Source organism: Chelmon rostratus, chromosome 21, assembly GCF_017976325.1.
Source record: "Chelmon rostratus isolate fCheRos1 chromosome 21, fCheRos1.pri, whole genome shotgun sequence".
Classification (NCBI taxonomy): domain Eukaryota; kingdom Metazoa; phylum Chordata; class Actinopteri; order Chaetodontiformes; family Chaetodontidae; genus Chelmon; species Chelmon rostratus.
Window position 1 is genome coordinate 5,674,026 of NC_055678.1, and position 19,741 is coordinate 5,693,766.

Genomic DNA, 19,741 nt, shown 5'->3' on the forward strand with positions numbered 1-19,741 from the left:
TTTGGCAAACCAACCCTTTAATGTTGAGCATCCACAAGTTGTGCTAGTATACTAGCACATTTTTCTTTAATGAAATCCAACCCTATTCAGATAGCATTCATGAAAAAGCTTAAATTTGAGTGTGTAATTTGCAATTTGATAAGAAAACTCTGGGAGAGAATCCAGGAAATACAAGTCAGACACAAGAGGTTTTGGTAAAATATATACTTTTTTATTTATTTCTTCATACAAAGAAATATTATGAATGTTCAGTATTTAATCATCTAGAAACATCTGTTCCATTTTGCTTTTGCACTGTGTAAAATTAATTCCTTTGATGTACATACCACAAAATACTTGATTTACATGTCTTTTTCATTTTTGTACATACAGATTTTCTAGTCTAAATACATATTATATGTGGGTAAGACAAACATTTCTAACATTTTCCGATCTCAAAACAGGTTGAATAAAACTCAACCATAGCCGATGCAGCAACATGGAGCGAACCCATGAGTGCCAGTTTTTTTGTTTTATTCTTTTCAGACACTCCCTCGGTTACATGACCATAACTCAAATGCAGTACTCCATCAGTTACAGGTAAAATGTCCGACTCTCCTTCCAGAACGTGACAGCTTGCGAGAGGTCATCATAAATGCTTTTTTTTTAATAATCAAACATTGCACTAAGGAGAGAAGGGGGGATGAAGGCTTTCTCCACATCACTTCTCACCCGGAGCATCATCGCTCAGGCGGAGAGAAAGTCAAGAATAGCACTATAAAAAATACAGTGTCACAAGCCTCCATCTCCCCTGCTACCAACCATTGGTTTGAGGCTCGACCAGGCAGCTGGTTTCAACTGGAAAATAAGAGAAATGGCTGAATTAGGGTCAGTTTCTGTTTTAATGACAGAAGCAGGCTAACTGTGTTGGATTGGAGAGTTAAAGAGGCACAACATTTTCTTCAAAAGGAAAGAGGGACAATCAAATTCAAACTTAGTGACAATCCGACCATTAATATTGATTTGAGGGACTTTTTGTGTGAGGATAGGTTGTGTACATTCAGTCTGGGCCCCGCTTAAAGACATCAAGCCCTCCTCTGGACGCTAATAACCCCTTTCCATTATCCCTACATTTTCATAATGGCCACCACATTGAGCATGCATAGCATAGCGCAGGGTAACGCGGCATAGCACGGCCGCCTCCCTGTGCCCTTATAATGGCGCGCCACCCGCTGCAAAGAGATGGGGCAGCGCATCAACGAATGACAACTACGCATTCTCTCCCTCTTGCATATCAAGAATTCAAGTAGAAAGACAAAAACAGAGAAGTAATGCAGGGGTGGGGGGGGAGATAGGGACTCAAGCTGTGTGAAGCATGATATCAACCCAGAGGTTGTTTTTTTTTTTTTTTGGCAACAACTAGAGATCTGGTGTGGAGAGATGAGACGCGTGAGGATGACGAGTGAGTAAGGCATAAAGTATATAGGCCATGGACGATGGCACATGAGGTTTTTCTGACGACACCAGTGAGGTTAGACGCTGAACCCCGCCTGAGGCGATTCTTGCTGTGCTGAGAGTGCTTCACAAAAACCTTTCCTCCTCCTTTGATCTCTTCAGTCGGAGATCTAAGATGGGGCCTGCTCTGTCATCTTCTCCATCTTTATGCTCCATTTCTGACAGATATGCCTCCGCTACCTCACGCAGAGGTTTACCGTGACAACAAGGCACACACACCCCCCTCCACCCACCCTCCCCCGACCCGCAGCGCTCCAGCTCTGCTCTCCTCGACGAATCAAACGCATCCCAAGGAGGTTTGATTGAGACTTTGTGTGACCTTTGAACTGAGCGGATAGGGCAAGAGCCTGGCTCTCAGCCAACGGCGCTTCTAATGGGGAGCTAGAGAGCGGAGGCTCGATCGATCCGCCCGTTACCTTTACCCGATTAGCATAATGTTAACATGGGCCCTTATGTGGTCCGGGATAGGATTTAACATTTGATGGATGGGCCATTCATTAGAGCAGGCAGCGGGAGCACTGTGAATGAAAGGGCAGCTGTATACTTTAAGCATGAGTGACACAATGAGGATCAATTAGGCCTATTGATCTACCTGTTATTGAGTGGAGAGGGACATGAGGTCTGCAGCTCTGGCCAATGCCAGCGCAGGACAATTGGATTGTAGAAAACTTAAGTGGAGGATCTGTGTTGCAGTGAAACGCGTTATGGAGGGATCACACTCCGAACGACAGGGTCTGAAAAGGATGAAGTTATGATGCATACATAAATGAGGACAGGTCTTCTCCACTTCTCTGTGAGCACTCTGTACCCGTATAGACGGTGCTTTTACATTTTCCACCCGAATTTCTACTTCAGTCGTCGCTGATTTTCTGCATTATGAAGCACCATAAATCCGCTGAGTTGACAGGACCGTGCAGGAGGAGCGAGAGGATTCAAAATTAACACGAGGAATGTTAAAAACGACATGTGGGCCAGATGTTATGTACAAATATGGTTAGGCAGCTTAGTGAATTAATTGCTTAGAAATAAAAATAAATTATTATAAAATAGATTTCTGTACATTTTACATATATATAGCAATATCTCCACATCTTGCCATTGAATTACAGAGGAAAAAAAAAACTTCTCAACAAATTAACAAAAAAAAAAATGTCTTTCATGATTTTCACATCAATCCCAACCAAAGTTATGTCCTGTCATCTGGTAGAACTTCATGTTGAAGGGCCTGTAGAAGTCCCGTAGCCTCTGCACCACCTCAGGGTCAATGTTCGGATGGGTCCGCCCTTTGGTTTTGCCCAGGCAGTGGGGCTTGCTGCTGCCCTCGGCCTTCTTGAGGCACGGGAATCCCTTGGTCTGGTTGAAGTAAAAGTGTTTGTCCGTGATGATCCTCTTGAGGCCCAGGAAGTCCTGCACGCGGCCCAGCTCTCCGGCCGGGTCGCTGATCAGACGCTCGCCGCTCACGAACAGGATCTGGCCCATGGGGAAGTACTGCAGCCAGTTGTCCAGGTGCTTGGCGTAGATGCCGATCTGGATGGCGCTCCACGAGGTGTCGATGAGCCCCGTAGTCCTGTTTTTGAAGGTGAGGCTCTCGAAAGAGGGAATGTCAGGCTTCTTAGACAGCGTCTGCGTGTAGTCCGAGATAGCCCTGGTGACGGGGTCCCTCACTACCACGATCAGCTTGGTGTCCCGCGACATGGCGGATATCCTGGCCGGAGCCTCTCTCGTCACAAAGTAGCTGGGGGTTTTCTCCATGGTGATCTGGCCCTCCAGGGTCTTGGGCATCAGCTCTCTGCAGAAAAAAAGAATGGACACAAAAAGGAGGTTAGGAGAAGGGTAAGGTAGAGCAAGGGCTTGCATAATGTAATCAAGCTGATGGAGTGTACTCTGTTCTGTAATCAATGACTCACTGAGCCTGTTTATCCTTATTATAGAGCTCGAAAACCTATTAGTGTAGGCAGCTGTCCAACATCAACATGCTCACTCACTCATAAGATATCTCACTTCTGACAGAAAACAGAAAACCCTTATTTACCACATAATCAAACACAAGGAAACATTTACAGGAATCTAAACAAGACCGAACCCGACTTTAACCATATTAGGGATCGTGAGCTGGGTTTTCCCACCTCTGAAACCCCTTTGATTTGCTGCAAACCTGCTCCGCTACCCCTTAATAATTTTCTCTGTGCATAATTTGGACGCATTTTCTCTAAATTAGCTCACAACATGTGCGGATTCCATTATCTGTTTTGTCTCTCCTCAGCTTGTCTTTCCTCAAACCTCACTGCTGGATGTAATATTCCAAAGTGGTCGGGCTTAATCAAAATTCACCCTCCCTCTTTCGACCATTGGAAAAAAGAAAAAAGAAAAAAAAGAAGAAGAAGACAAACACAATCTGCCTTGCTGACTCAGGCGCAGCCGTGCCACGGTGCCCCGCCCCCATCGGACCCGCAGCTACAGTGCCGAAAGATGATGAGGCTTGTTTCAGAAAGGGAATCTGTTTTTTGACAAGAGTGGGTTTGGTTTTGGGTGAGGGCTGGCCGACGGGCTTTGCACAGATATGTTACATGCAGACGTATAATCAAGAGGCACTTGAGAGCGACTGGTTTTGAGGGGAAAGCGAGCGCGCTCCGCTCTCTCAGCATTGGGTTTCAGAATCGGTGGCCGACCGCAGAGTCTAGATTATGGTGGAGGCGATAAGAGCGGTTTGACTGACATTGGGACATGGATCACCTTTCCCTCACTGCCCCCCCCATCCCAGGAAGAAAACTCGCCCTTGTGATGTACGTGGGATCAAATGAGTTTCTGGTGGTTGGCTGGATGGGGGCCATTCGCTCCGATCTGTCGCAGCAACAGTCGACTCAAAGAGACAATCACACCAAGAGACACGGCGACGACCAAAAACAGCAAATAAGCAGTTTGAAGCACTCAAAGCAGGAAAGAACAAAGGAAGGTGGCGAGATAACCGAATCCACTGGTCTATCAGGGCGCGAACACACTCTCACAGATAAGACCCCCGTTAGCCTGTTGTACCCTGAGCCTCGCTTTTGTTGTTAAGACTATGGGGCACTGATACACCATTGTGTCGGCAGCACTATTGTAGCCGATCCCATTCAAACACTGTGTAATCCCACACAGAGCATTTACACACCGAGAGCGGTAAAAGACGTCGAAAACTGCAACGTTGGACCCGCTCTGTGCACTCAGAAGTCTGTAAGCCTCAATTCATCCCCAGAGCCTCAGCTGTTCCTCAGAAATCTGCTCTAAAAGCTGGAATCTAGTTCATGTCCATCCAGCTCATGGCTAATTCATGCAACATCAGCTCTCCATCAATGCACATATCTGTGTGCAAGAAAGAGGGAACGGTGGGGGGAGAGGAAATACGCAGGGTAACGTCAGGTAACCAATAAAATGCCTCATGGAAATGGTGTTGGCAGATTTGTGTAATCCTAATGCAGCGCCAGTGATCTAATTATGATAATATCTTCTTGATTGCTGACACATCAGAGCGATGAATGGAGTCCGGGCCTGAGCTCATTAAAAGGGTATTGAAATCAAAACAGATACAGCGTGTGGTTTTCATGCAAGAGCATGACAGATCTTTCCGCCAGCAAACCATTTCTGGAGATATAAATGCAAACAACGCACTATCAGCGCGCGCATTAATTCCCTGCCACAACTTCAAACTGTTTATACAGCACCTCTTGAATGTCTTCAAGGAATATAAACCGAACTCGGCTTAAAGTGGCCGCTATTCGTCATTCTGTCGATGCACAATGGCGATACTGCCTTCAGGCTTTTTGTCATTCCTTGTGCTAACATACAAAAAGAGTCCAGGGCCGACACAGAGGAGGCAAATGGCTTCCCATCTAATCCGATTTCAAAATGACAATGCGGCGCGGAGATAGGGAGGAGGCCTGAGCTACAATGTGCATAGTGATAGATTATGCTGATCCAAGCTCAGGGAATCAGTTTTTTTTTTCTTTAAATCAAGTGCTGGGGGTTGGAGGAGTAAAAACAAGATGGTTGGATAGAAAGAAAGTGGTGAGGAAACCCCTAAAAAGTGGCAAAGAAGCGCAAGAAGAGACCTCCCCTAATAAAAAATCTCCACCTCTGACTTTGCCCACTCTCTCTGCCAAAGAGGCAAAAAAAAAAGAGAAAAGGGAACAGAGGAGGGGGATTTTTAGTGGGACAAGTGGCTCTTGGAGAAACAATGCCTATTATGCTCTTTTTTGATTTATGAGGTGCTGCTTTTAAAGATTCCGTCAGCAAACAGGCAATTCTGTGACACCGGGCTCCTCTTTTTTCCTGCTTTTCTTTGAAAGTGAGCCATTGTCCCCGAGCGGAGGGGTGAGCAGGGCAGTGGTCAGGGCAGAGGGGCGGGGATGGGGGCAGGGAGGAGAGGGGGCAGATAGAGGAGAAGGAGGAGAAGGAGGAGGAGGAGGAGGTGGGCGGGTGGTGGGGTTGCTTATCGAGGGCTGAGTGGAGCACTTCTCCATCCTTCTCAGCCTCGAGTGAGAGAAGCCTTTTGGAGAGCTCTTAAGTGGAACGTGTGCCTAAATTGCCCTGCAAACATCACCCCGTCCCCCCTTAGAGTGGAAACCAAGAGCTGCTACGGTCTAAGATAGGAAACAGGAATGCTAAAAACTCCAAATAAGTTGCTTGACCTCAAATATAATGCTGCGAAACTTTTCCCCTGCTCGCTTCTCCTTTCACATGATGCATGTCAACTTTTTCCCACCCCTCCATGCCACACTGCACCTTTGTCCATTGAGAGCATTCCCAAGTTAAAAGACATGCCAAAAACAGCGATGAGACACAAAGCAGAAGCCCTCGTCACATGACAGCATCAAACAGGGGCCGGCGGAGTGGCCCTTTGGCCTCCCTTTTAAAGAGCCCTCATCCTGGTGGAGATAAACGGCAGGCAGGAAAAGGGTTATTTCTGTCTGATGCTTCTGCCTCCCTCCTGTCACGTTTGATTTGATGATAACGGGCTGCCGCTGAGCTGCCCGTGTCACAGCATCCCTGACAAAATGACTAGTTTGCCCGTAGACAAAAGGAAAAAGCTATTTGCCGTGCGTCTGTCGATTCTCCGTTCGATACAAAAGGTTTTCAATTGTCTCACATGTCTGGATGCTGAAAGCATTTGAATCTCAAATTAGGGTTTGTTTATTTGAATACAGACAAATCTGGGGGCATTTTTGTATCCACAAGCGCAGGGAGGGTGTGCCTTTACTCTTATGGGCTTTTAAAGCCGCAGACGTCTGGTTTCTATGGCTCGAAGACCCTGGAGCGAGCGTTATCTCCTCATGGGAGGTAACACCACACAAAACAACAGCGCACACTGAAGTGGCTCCAAGCAGAAGATGAAATAAACAAGATTGAAGAAACGAAACAAATCAGCTATTTTTGTCGTGTTTTCTTTCATTTAAATCACTCTTCACCCCGCTCCCTTTTCCACCGATCCCCAAGGCTCCCTCGACCCTTGACAACCAGGCCTTGAGGTCCGATCGCCAAGTGACACTTCACAAGTGGGAAGAGGGAGAGGGAGGAAATGAGTAGAGAAGCACTGAAAGGCTCTCTTTCTTTTCCAAGGGCCTCTTACCCGAGCCCTTCACATGAACCTTACGTGGCGGACGAACGAGCATTTTCAGGAAAACACAAAGAAACATCTTTATTCCTCGTCGGATGACAAGGATCCTGAGCGCCGCTTGCTCCTCCGCGGCTGAACGTGTCCTACATTTGATCCCTTCAACCCCGCAGACGACGAGCGCTGGAGTGTTGTGCAGATTCAAAGAAAATGCATGTGTTTTACAAGGCGATGAAGAAGCCTTTCTCCTGGTGTTGAAACGCAGTGAGAAGGATGATGGATGATACGTGCAGATATGGAAGGCTCGGTGCAAGAAGAACTCACAGATGAGTCACTGGTAAATACAGCGTTCATTAATAACTGAGCGTCCCCTTCTGCAGCTCTCAGCTCACAGTAGGAGAAGCCTGCATGAAATGGAAGTGAAGGGAGCAACATGTTTATGTAACACATACACACACACACACACACTATGGCTACTACAGGGGGAGGCAGGCATGCACGCCTCTGCTGGATCACTGAATATTTTCAAAGTAGCATTTAAGCACATACAGAAGCCAGACGTTTTGAAATATACTCCACTGTGCCTGGAGTCTGACATTATATTTAACCACAGAGCATGGCTTTGGCTGTAAATTAAAAGAATAGAGGAGATGGTTTATGGCGCAGTCGGACGGGGGCCGCTCTGATGCAGGGAGGGAGAAGAGCTCCGACTGCAGTCACAGAAGCCTCATCTGGTCTCTCTTTTGAGCACTCGGAGCGGAGTCCAGGTGTTAGTATGTGGCCACTTAGAGCTTTTTGACAAGTTATTTCCTGGCTGAGAAGAACCAGAAGTCGCTGCTTAAAACTGAGATCTTGCAGGTGTGTCTGCGTCTTGTATGTCTCCGGCTCTGCGCCGATGTGTTTGGGAACAACGAGGTATGCACGCCTTTGCACCTGCCTCCACATCTTCACACCTGCTGGTAACTTAATGCTCAAAACTCAAAACTCGCCCGCATGATGAACCCTAAGTGATGCTACACCTTCATCAACCGGAGTCTCCTCCCGAGCCTCAGGTTTCAAATGAACAGGCTTCGCTGAATAATGGTGTCACTGGAAACTCGTGAAGGTGGCTGGGTGGAAGCCCCTCGCAGTCATCTGTCGGCTAAAAGGATTAATAATGCAGGCTGGCCTAGTATCACACACTTAGACCTGGATGGCGGGGGCCCAGCATGGGATGGTGCATATCATGCAGCTACAAGGAGGAGAGCTGAAAGCGAAATTCCTCCTCCAGATTAGTGGGAATGCTGTTGTCAGAGAGGCCTGTCAGTGCAGACGGAGCTACTTCAGCCTATTTTCCACTGTGTCTGTGGCTTGACTAGAGAAACTGATTAGGCTGCTGCCACACCAACACATGGGCGGTGATGCACAGGGGGCAAAAGGAGGCTGGATAACTGAAATGCTGCAGACTGGGTGTTGTTTGCCTCTATTCCCAGGTCAGTGTCATCATCTAAATTTAGACTGTTGTTCTTTCAACAATGCTGCACGAGTCCTTGTGAATAAAGCAGGTCAGCAAAGGGAGGAGTTCAGGCCCGGTGCCCTTTATAAGTAGCGTTAAGTGCTAATGCTAGTGCTACTTGGCTTGGGTTGACTATTCCTTCTTATGGCACAATTGTGGATGAAGAGCCTTAATTGCTGTGGATCCTCCTATTCAAAAAAAAAAGATGAATAAATCCAAATATAGGCTGAGATCAGGCTATACGGTTCAGAGATAAGTCACAGAAGGCGTCCTTGACTAATGGTTCCCAGCTTTGGGTGTTGAGATGAATCTGAAAGCTATTTTATTCCTGTTATTGAGTTAAACTGCTCGCAGCTCATGGACGTGAGCAACAGGTAACAAGGGATTGTGAGCAGGCATTGCTTGGACACCTGAAAGGTTGACTAGACTCACAAATCGTCTGCAAACTAGAAGATTGAGGCTCTTTTTAGACTTGGATGAAAGCAGACTTCAAGCAAAGTTGGATAAATAAAAACACGCATACAGGCTTTGTACTCAAATAGCACATTTACACAGGGGGAAATGACGGCATAACAGGACCTGAGGTCACAGTGCAATGAAGCAGCTGCCATTTGAAGCATTTCCAGGACACCGGTGCAATGACCAAACTGGTAACCCTCGTCTCATTTCTCGCTCAGTGACACTTTGACACCCAAACTCTGTGCTGGAGTCCTAATCTGGTTGATAAATGCAGCCCCCAGACCCTTAACTCCATCAAGAAGTTGCACTGTGTCAGAGCAGCCTGGGAATCTACTGACCCTCCGCGTAAACAAAGCAGCTAACCCGGCCGACGCAACCCGTCCATCCATCATTTTTCACTGGAATCAGGGAGCCGTTCTTCGCCAGAGTGGAGCATCGCTTGTGTACGTGTGTGCACGAGAGCGCGCGGGAGAGGGAGGCTGAACGACAGGAAGAATGCGAGTCAACGAGGGAGAGAGGGGGAGTCAGGCATCGCGGTCACAGACCATCCAGACTGGTTTCGGGCTCGTACCCAGCCTGGTTTTGGAGGCAACATCAGACACTGCTAAAGTAGAATAAATAAATAGAGAACCAACCACCACACATAATGTCATGGACTACATGTCAGACACCCCAACGGCATATTACCCCCAGCCACATCTTCAGATACCCCCCTCTGTTATGTCCTGAAAATACTTATGCGAGGCTGAGACATTCTACTCTTACACCACTGTGGTCGCTTTGTGATGGGCAGCTTCGCGGAGGCGTGACAAGCACAAATTATTCAATTCAATAACCGACTATCATTTCTCCTACTCGGAAAATCTGTTTTTAAGTATATTTGTTGCTATTTGGCACCTTTGGAAAACAACGCAGGAATGTGCGGAGCCGTAAGGGTTTCTCAGGCCTGTGGCCATAGACGGCTGCCTGGAATTACCCAGTGTTAATAACCCTGCAGTGAAGCGAGGAAGCCCGCCATGTGGTATAAATAAAGCAGAGGAGCTGGTGAAAGGGATGGCGGAGGGTAGAAATACCGCCGCTCCTCCTCTCATGAATGTGCATGCTTCTAGAAGTGTGTTTTTTTTTTAAAGATGCTGCCCAGAAAGTTTCATTTGTGTGGCTTAAAAGAGGTGAGAGATCCCATCGTTTTGCTAACACTTAACACAACATCCCAGCGCTTTGTCTGGCATGCGATACAAGACGGGTCACCTGGCACAGCGACTCGTACGAGCCCCCGACGCCGCAGACTCGCGCTTGGAGATATTAGCCTGAATTTGTTTAGCGCTAGTAATCCTCGCTAATCGGCGTGTTTGCCCGGGGTTGTTTGCTGAAGGTGTTAGCCGAGAGCTCGCCGCACATTCCAGCGCTCCGTCAGGGTCGGGGCACGACTGACTGACAGCTCGGGCGAAATAAAGCGATGAACCGTGAAAGGATAAAAAACAAGAGGGCAGACAACAATGAAGGGCTGCAGGTGTAGACTCGGCTTGTGTATGCCAGCGAGTGTGTGTGTGTGTGTGTGTGTGTGTGAGCTTTTCTGGGTGTTTTTGTGTGGGTGTGCAGGCAGAATCAGCCATTCTGACTGATTTCCTGACACTTGACATGCACCAAGAGGCGCATGACTCCTTGATCTAGCTGCAGCAAAGATGAATAAAAGATGAAACAGACTCCAGAAGAACATACATGCCACCACCCCCACTCCCAAGACGCACAGTCACACACAGACACACACACACACACACACACAGACAGACAGGGAGCAGGCAAGCTACTTTGCATCCTGTTTGAATTGGCTGTCATCCGTAACAGCCTGCACACCTTTTTGAAGACAGGTGAATTACAAAGTGTGCGCGCCACAACGAGGGGATTTCCTCTCTACTGTATGTCACTCAGCGAGCAGAAAACCATCTTCCTGCGTGTTTGGACTATCATTTAGCTCCCGCTACTCACACTGCAGCTGCTGCAGGTTAATGGTTTACAAATTCCTGAAGAAGAAGAAGAGCTAACGTATAATTAGCCGAATTGAGTAACGATCGTAACAATTAACCTGCTCCTTCCAGAGATGGGAAGAGTGGCAGCAGGGCTCCTCGGGCGATCCGACAGTTTTCTTTGGATTTGAGCCTGGATGTTGTCTCCTGCAGTATCTATGAGCGCCCCGAAGACAAGATAATTACTGTTACAGAACAACGGGCACAGTTTTTCACCGTATATGCTAGGCTCGGTCTCAGGGTTTCGATGCTTCAGTCGGGGGGAGGTCGTGGAGCATGAGGATGAATGTTTTCACCCCTCCGCTGTATCTATCAGTAAGCCTCTTGGTTTGAAGTGAAACAGGATCTGCACCAACTCGGTGCGAAGAAGCTATTTTGTAGGAAAAAAAAGAAAGAGAGCAGGCGCAAAAAAAGAGAAGATATCTGAGAAATGGCAGCTTAAAACTGTCAGCCCCTGGCCAGAAGACTTCAGAGGATGTTTGTTTCATAAATCTTTTCAACAGCTAATTAAAGTTTTTTCCTCCTTTTCACCAGATACCCACTGTGCTTTTTCCTTGCCGGCGCACATCCTGAGTGAGAGAGCACAAGAACGAAGTTTTTAGTCCGATTTGGATCAAATTATGAGCACACAGTTAATGCATGTGCCAGATTTGATCCCATTTTTAAGTAAGCAGAGAAGTTTAGGAGGCAACAGCGTAAGGAGTGTGTTCACAATGTTCGAGTCTGATTAGAAATAGAATTAAATAGAAGAAAAACAAGACACGCTTTTTCCTAAACTCAGGTTTGACAAACCTTCACTCAAAACGGTTACTTAGTTTTTGTAGAAAAAGTTTTTAAAAAGTTAGAAATGAGGCGGCCTGATAGCAGAGCAGCAGTTTTTCTGCCTCCAAAGACGCAGAGCGCAGCTTCCAGAGCGGCCTTCTGACTCTGATCGCTCGAACGAGGGAGAGAAAAACCAACTTGCGGCGGAGAGTAATTGGAAGGGAGTCGAGTTTGGCCAGGTTGTCTCGGAGTGGAGCTCCGGGAGTGCATCTGAACGGAGAGAGTGACTGGTGTCGAGCAGCCGCGGTGCAGAGAGACAACTCAGGGCTTCTAATGAGCTCTGCTCTTTTACTGCCAGGCTAATGGAAACCTCTGGAGACCTCAGCCTCTGTGTGTGTGTGTGTGTGTGTGTCCTCCTCTTTCCCACAGGCAAGCACACTCTCCAGCACCCTAATGGCTACCTCTGGGACTTAATACCTGGGACAAGAGCAGCTTTACAGGTTTACTGTCATCACTTTCTCCTCCACCGCCTTGTGGAAGGCAGAGAGGAGTAACCTCTCTTTAACATGAGCAGCAGCGAATGATTAAGAAAACCATATTTGCTTCGTCCAGCCTCCAGAGGAACCTTTTTAACGTGCTGAAGAGTGTTTATTCAGCAGCAATGAATGGCCGCTAGCTGTGGAGGGAGGATGTCTGGTTCTGCTCTGACAGGAGTAACAACATCCAAATTATCACCTTGTTAAAAGAGGCCTAATTCACACGTAGCACAGAGGGAGGGTTTGTATGCCGCTTTCTGCGCCGTACGCTTCCTTCCGTCCTCCAGCACCACTTCATTAGACTTCTTTACGGGTGCTTTTCCATTGTCGCTGACAGTGAATTGCACACACACATGCTGTCTTCAGGACGAGCTTTTTGTGTTTTTCTGTTTGCAGAAATGTTTGACAGCGAGCTCTGTGGCTTTTATCCTCCGCTCCAGCAGGAGGTTCCTGTCCGCGGCGGCCATGTTGTCACTCACTGGCCTGAGCAGCGCTGGCTGGACACCATCGGGAGGGCGAGAGGGGGGAGGCACACCGCTCCCCTCTCCGCAGGTCTCCCCTTTCACAATTAACCGCTCGTAATTTGGGGATGAAAGCCTCCTTTTCTCTGCTGCTCCGCCCTCCGGACACTCTCCATCCTCGGATGAGCCATGCCAGCTTAGGCAGAGGGGAGAGAGGGCCTCCGTCCCTCCACGCTGACCAAAGGCTTCTCTGGGAGATGGCCGTTCGTGGTCAGCGAGGCCTGCAGCGAGGCCCGCCCAGGATTGGACGAGCCGAGCGTGACGTGTGAAACAATTCTCAACAGAGAAAAGCAGTTTATAATAATAAAGGGGGGATGCGAGGATGATGTTTGGGGGGAAGACCTGGGATCTGCTTGTTTTTACGTTGGCCACTGCGGCTGAGGATTTGAGCGGAGGATGCAAACCTGCTGTCAGCTGTACGGTTGGCTGGCCGGGCGCTCGTCCCATGAGGAGCCGCAGAGTTCCAGGAATCGGGAAACAATCAGGACGCCAAAGCATCTCATCATCCGATTTCATCTCCGCCCTCTCTAGAACTGCAACTGGGTTGGAGCCACTTAAAGCGTCAGCGCTCATTGATTCTGTCAAACGCAGAGATTTAAAGCAAACCAACAAAAAAAAAAATCTGCCTCGTTTACATAACTCAGTAGGCTTTAAAAACTGCGAGGAACGGCTGTGAAGTCCCCTGCGGGGCTTGTAGGATCCAGCAGCTTTGTGTAACTCTGCAGATGGTCAACACACAGACCCTGTCAGCAAGCAGACGTGGGTCTGACCCCAGTCAAAGGCCCTTAACCCAGCTCTGCACATTACCTCCAATCAGGCCTGACCAATCAATACCGGCTATCCCAGAGGAGCCGGGCCACGGCGACGTTTGTGTTCGTTTCATTCTTTTGTGACTGCGGGTGAAAATTATTTGTGGCTTCACAGCTGAGCCGGTCACAGCCATAATAACACCTTTCTGTAACTACTGGCTTTCTGCACAACATCCCATGCATGCAAACACCAGCACGAGATGTTTTGACGACGATCCGACGCCTTTCGCTGGAGCCCCGCAGACCCAGGTGGCCCCTTTTGGCCATTGAGAGGAAGGAAGGAGGGCGAGGTCAGCGGCAACAGAGAGCGGAGGGGTCACCTACATGGAAATGGGAGCACCCCTGCGGCGAGCAGATAAAAGGAGGTGCACTCGTCCAGAACTGTCCCTGACATGGCCAGGAGCTGCGGTCTGACTCCACGGGGGTGGGCCGGCCTTTAGACAACGCCTTTCAAACTGCGCAGACTTCCGCAAGCGTCCCAACTCTGATAGCGGAACGTAGTTTTCTTTTTTTTTCTTTTTTTTTTTTTAGGGAGCCCCCTATTCAACAATGCTCCACTTGTCCTTTTCTGTGCGGCGCTTTAAGTGGCTTTTACTGCTTCGCGAGTCTATTTACCTCCGCAGAGTTTTATCACAGACGAGATACAAAGGTTGACCAGAGAGACATCCTGCTCAGGGACGGCGCCGATTCAATCCCACCAGCCTCTCGACAGCGACCGAAGCCCAACCTTTGATCATAAACCACATCACACAAGGGCTGACGATTATACAGTTCAGTGTGTGGGCTCCAAGTCACATATTGCACTAATATGACAGAAAAGTTCACTAAATTGGCTACTACAAGCAAAAACGTTTAACCGTTTTCTGCAAAAATCAGCAATTTCTGATAGATTCCAGAGAGTGGAAAAATAAAGCAATCGCAATACTACAACCAGAACACCACCCTAATATAACACACACCGTCCATGCGGCCATGAACTGTATGAGTGCACTCTCTCCAGCATGTTCGGGGCTCCTTGTTCAATGCTAAAGCCACTCCGAGGGAGGAGCACGGCGTCAACACTGCCGGGCCCTGACAGCGAGCTACGAGCAGAGCCCGCGACACGACAGCAAAACCACAGTACGGTAATTATATATCAAAGCCCCTTCATAGCCAATAGGACTAAATGGAATATGAAGAGAGCGACATGCGCCGCAGACTGACAGGGCGAGATGAGGGCTGCAGTCAACAAGAGTTAGGAGTAAATAAAATACCTCTGGTTCAAGAAAACTGGAGCAGTGTGGAGAGAGTCACACTTTGTTAGAGGTGACATAACCCTTCAAACAAACTGTAAATATGTAAATAAGTTTATGAAAGGATTGGAAATCATACATAAGACTGCTGAGCTAAAACTAAACTGGTCACAAAAGAAGCCAAATCACTTATTTTAAATCTTGCATTTATTTTTGCCTTTTTTTCCATTTCTTAACTTTATATTCTGTGATCCGTGCACTTTGTCTCCTTGTTTTGATAAACTCTCCTCTCTGCCTTTTATCCCCCATCTCTCTTCCAAAGTTCTCTGCAACTTGGGTTGTGAAAAGCACAAAAAATGCACTTGCTGCAGAACTTTTAATGCCACAAATTCCACAGGAGCAAATTGAAAAACAAAGACGTTTTAGCTTGTTGCTTCACAAAAGGCTCACACTGCCGGGCCTGACCTCTATCAAAATGTATTCGCCTTTTCAGGAATTAACTCATTGAATTTGCCATTAACGTATGCGCTGCAGATAAGACGTTTCTTACTTATCGCCATCAGATAAAACGGGCCGACTTTCACCACGCTGCCGAACAGGTGCAAACATGAAATGAGAAATAATGAACCAATGTGCCTGTTTGCATTCAGACACACTGGCCTGTTGCGCTCTGACTCTGTCTATGTGTGTGTGTGTGTGTGTGTTCCTTGGGGCCAGTTCATGCATGACCTCACTGCGAAAATGTGTACCTCCTGATACAAGGACCCCTCGGTCAAAAGCATGAATCATGTGTTTGTCTTTGGCACAAATAAAAACTGTCAAAGTACATCAGAAATCCACAATAAGACTTGTTATCACCACCTCCATTCATTTTCTCTCCCTCTCTCTCTCTCTCTCTCTCTGCCTCCCCCCGGTCCTTTCTGCCCCCTCTATGGCTGCATTTACTTGGTGGAATTCCAGCTCTAAATGTGTGTCCAATGGGGGAGGCAAAGATGGTGCAAGCTAGTCACAATAGCGGATGGCAGCGAGATTGTGCAAATGAGCAAACAAGGGGAATTGCTCAACTTGCACACAAACACAACCGCCTATAACCTCCATAAATGACCCTCGGCGCGATCAGATCATATTCCCACAGAGCAGAGCTCAATGCCACGCAATTTTGCCTCTGTCTGGAACATTCCAGCGTTCTCTCCAAAGCCATCTCCAGTATCTGGTCCTAATGGGAAACTGTGGAGGATCAGCAGTGAATGAAGTATGATTTCCTCCCTCGGTCCATCCTCGCTCGAGAAATAGACCCACTGAAGCTTTTTTTTCCTCCACTTCAGGGACCGCTTCCACCAGCTGTTTCACCGAAACATACATTTCTTACTGCAGCTCTTCCAGAAAAGTATGCAGAGACAGATCTCACAGCTCTGAAGCCCAGGCTGGGTTTTTTTTTTTTGTGCGGCACAAACACTGTTTAGATATCCTGTTGCAGCATAAAAGCCTCAAAATCTGCACAGCGCTTCTCAAATAATTTCTGCTTTCAGTCGATAATTAGATGAAAACTCCTCACAATTGTCCTCTGTGTGTTTGTTTGAGCACACCAGCTTATTGTTTTGGCACCAATAACATGAAAATGTGACCAAAGTGAAATTTAGCTCCAGACATGCTTCCACTCTATCTCCACAGAAAACCTTGAGTCATGACTTCTTTACATGGCTTCGATTTCATGGCCTGCAAACTAGCAGACAGCACTTTTCCACAACTCCCCACACAGAAAAAAGTTGGAAATGTGGGAGATGGAAGTCGGGTTGAATAACAGCCTTCCTGCAGGCCAGCAGACCTGCAGTAAATCTCTGTTTCTATCAAAGCAAGCACGGGAAGCTTCGCACAAATCAAGGCTCAGTGTCTTTATTTTGTGTGCTGCCAGCACTTGGTTCCCCATTCGGCTTTTCTTTTTTCGTTATGTCCAACATTGCTGGGGCCCCTTTCGAGGTCTCGCATATTCAAACGTGTAGAATAAAAGCCCGAATCCGTTAATTGAAGCGCCAACAAAATCCAAAAGTTTTTTTTAATTAATTAATTTGTCAAATTAACTTAAAAAAAAAACTTCAGAGAAAACTTTGTGAAAGTTGCGCTTTAACTACACCAAAGGCAAAAGAGTTAACATTTCGCAGCTGATCCGACGTGAAGGTCCGCAAAAGGCTAAAAAATAATTAGCGAATTTTAAGTGGAGTTCCAATAACTAATCAATAAATTGATTTGGTCATCGGCTATTTATTAGCCACAAATTAACCCCTGTTTATTTGCGGTTAAAATAGAGAAATAAATAAGCAGTCTGACCCAACATTGACATTAATCAGATACAATTATCACGAAAAACAAACTGAGGGCGGTTTGTAAAACTGGAGCAGCTCGTTTGGTTTTAATAGCGAGCTGCAGCCATGACGCTTCTCGGCCCCTCAGCTCGGCACAGCAGCACTTTGTGATGGAAATGAAAAGGATAACGTTAGTTTGTCCGCCCCTGAAGATGTTCGACGTTTTGTTCTGAGAGGGATCCTCACTTTGTCTTGCAGATCCCTTTTCCTGCAGCGCAGGCTCGCGGGCCCCGTGGAGCCCATTCACATGAGAATGGTCCAAATGAAATAAAGCCTCTTAGGTCTGCAAAACGCTGTTAGGTTAAATATTACGCAGGGCAAAAGCTTCATAATGTTATAGTTTTTTCCTCAAATTCTCACAAATCTAACAAGTCTAAAAAAAAAAGTTTGCGTAATCTCTAAGATTTGGATCTTATCACATCGGGATCAAGCAGATTTGTGCAAATTATATATATCACAACGCATTACGGGAGAGTATAAAACGTGTGTGAGGTCAGGCTCAGTCACGCAGGCGTTCACCCAACTGCAACAATGCGAGCTGAGATGCGCAGTAACGCCAACACCTGCTCCGATTCATCCATACGAACGCGCCACAGCCGCGAAGGAACACATTAAGACCAGCTCATTTCTCATTTTTCTCCCAGAGTTTGCTTCAGCTTAGCGGGAAAGCCCGAAGAAGCGCCGGCGTGAAGGTGCAATGTTGCGCTGTGTCCAATAGAGATCACTGCACATCGCAGAAACCAGGCCACGCTCACTGATCTCCAGACAGCCTCAGAATGTGACACGGGTCAACACTTTAAATAATAATAATAATAATAATAAATAATCCTGCGAGCAAAAGCTAAAAATTAACACATTTAATTGATGAGGATTAATGTCAGCCGACAGGCTGAGGCGCAAACGAAGAAAAAAAGCGACGGTCGTGAGTGAGGTGTTGCCCCTGCGTCTATTCCAGCTGCAGTTTGGATTAAACCCTGAACTTGCGGGATAATTAGAATAACGAAAAAAAAGTCTATAAATTTGGATCACTTTTATTATGAGCTCCAAATTAACCAATTAACCAGCGTGGAGTTAATCAGCGTGTTGCGCTGCAACGGTGTTAACGCGTTAATGCAAAAACAAAGCTGAAATTATCTCCACCGACAGAACACTGGAATTAAATTTTAATTATGGGCTGCATGTTTGACCCGAGGTATTATCTTACTGATCAATATCAGAACAACTATTTGGCGGCTCTGCCAAAGCAGCTCGCCTATAAATCTATTTTATGGAGCAATAAAAGCATCTAAAATGACACGCGTTTTGTTTTGCAGACATAATCAATCATCACCCAAACGCAGCAGAGGAGCCGGATCTACCTGTACCACTCCAGCCCGTTCTCGTAGTTGCGGTCGAAGAAGTGCGGCTCCGCTCCCACGGCTCTGATGTCCGGGTGAACCCGCAGGAACTCCAGCAGAGCCCGGGTCCCTCCCTTCTTCACCCCGATGATGATCGCCTGCGGCAGCTTCTTGCTCCCGGAGCCGTTGGAGAAGCTGGACATGGCGCTCGGCTCCGGGGCTCTCTGCTGCTCGGCCCGCATCTCGTCCCAGTCGTCGGCCCTGTCCGTCTCCAGCTCGTTATTGAGCAGGTCTCTGGACGCTGCGGTCCTGATGGACGGCTCCTCGTAGTCGCTCTCTATATCCTCCCACGGCTGCGGCTTGGCCAGCAGCCTGGACACCAGGTCCGTCCTGCTGCTCTCTGTCCTCTTGCCCACCGCCGAGCCGGTCTCCTTGCCCCGGTAACCGTCCACCACCAAACTTGGCATGGTGGAGCAGTAGCCCACGCAGGAGTACAGCATGTATACCCAGATTAAAAACATGATGCTGAGCAGTATTAGCTTCTTCTTCACGGGGGTGGACCAGAGGGCGTACAAGCTGTGACAAACCAGGCTATATTCCATAAGCCTTTCGGGTGAAAATCATATCCCAGCGGCGCATATTGCCCACAACTCAGTCCCGGTGGCACCTCGGCAATCCTCGCAAAATTACGCACATGCTCACCTAAAACTAAAAACAAATCAAACTCACAAACAAAACAAAAACAAACTAATCTAAATCTAATCGAAGGGAGTGATAGATCCAGGAATGAAAAGGCGCTGAGGAGTTTTTAATCATAGTTGTGGGAGAAATATGGGGAATCGTTGAGCTGCGACAGGCGCACCGCGCTGCTGCTCCACGCTCATCTCAGGTTTGTCAAAACTGCTGCCGGAGCACGAGACCTTATAGAGACACGCGCGGGAGAGTGGCAGCCGCAGGAGCCAATCGCTGCGCGGGACATAAACATGCAGCCGTTTGTTGATAGAAGCGGACCAATCGGAGGTAGCGGTGGGCGGTCCCGGCCGTGGGACCCTCGGTGTGGAGATGAAGCCTGCGCGCGGGGACTCTGCTGAGAGTTTGGAAAACTTTCTTATTGGGCACAGA

The 19,741-nt window shown here is 47.6% G+C and overlaps 1 protein-coding gene across 1 annotated transcript; it reads right to left on the reverse strand.

Annotated features, from left to right (window-relative positions):
- Nucleotides 1–1,706: 1,706 nt before the first annotated feature.
- Nucleotides 1,707–19,496, reverse strand: hs3st3b1b (heparan sulfate (glucosamine) 3-O-sulfotransferase 3B1b). Its single transcript, XM_041962746.1, has 2 exons — nt 18,641–19,496; nt 1,707–3,283 (listed from the first exon to the last, which is right to left on the reverse strand). The coding sequence occupies exons 1-2, from the start codon at nt 19,219–19,221 to the stop codon at nt 2,665–2,667; spliced, it is 1,200 nt and encodes a 399-aa protein (XP_041818680.1). The 5' UTR covers nt 19,222–19,496; the 3' UTR covers nt 1,707–2,664.
- Between the last annotated feature and the right edge of the window lie 245 nt (nt 19,497–19,741).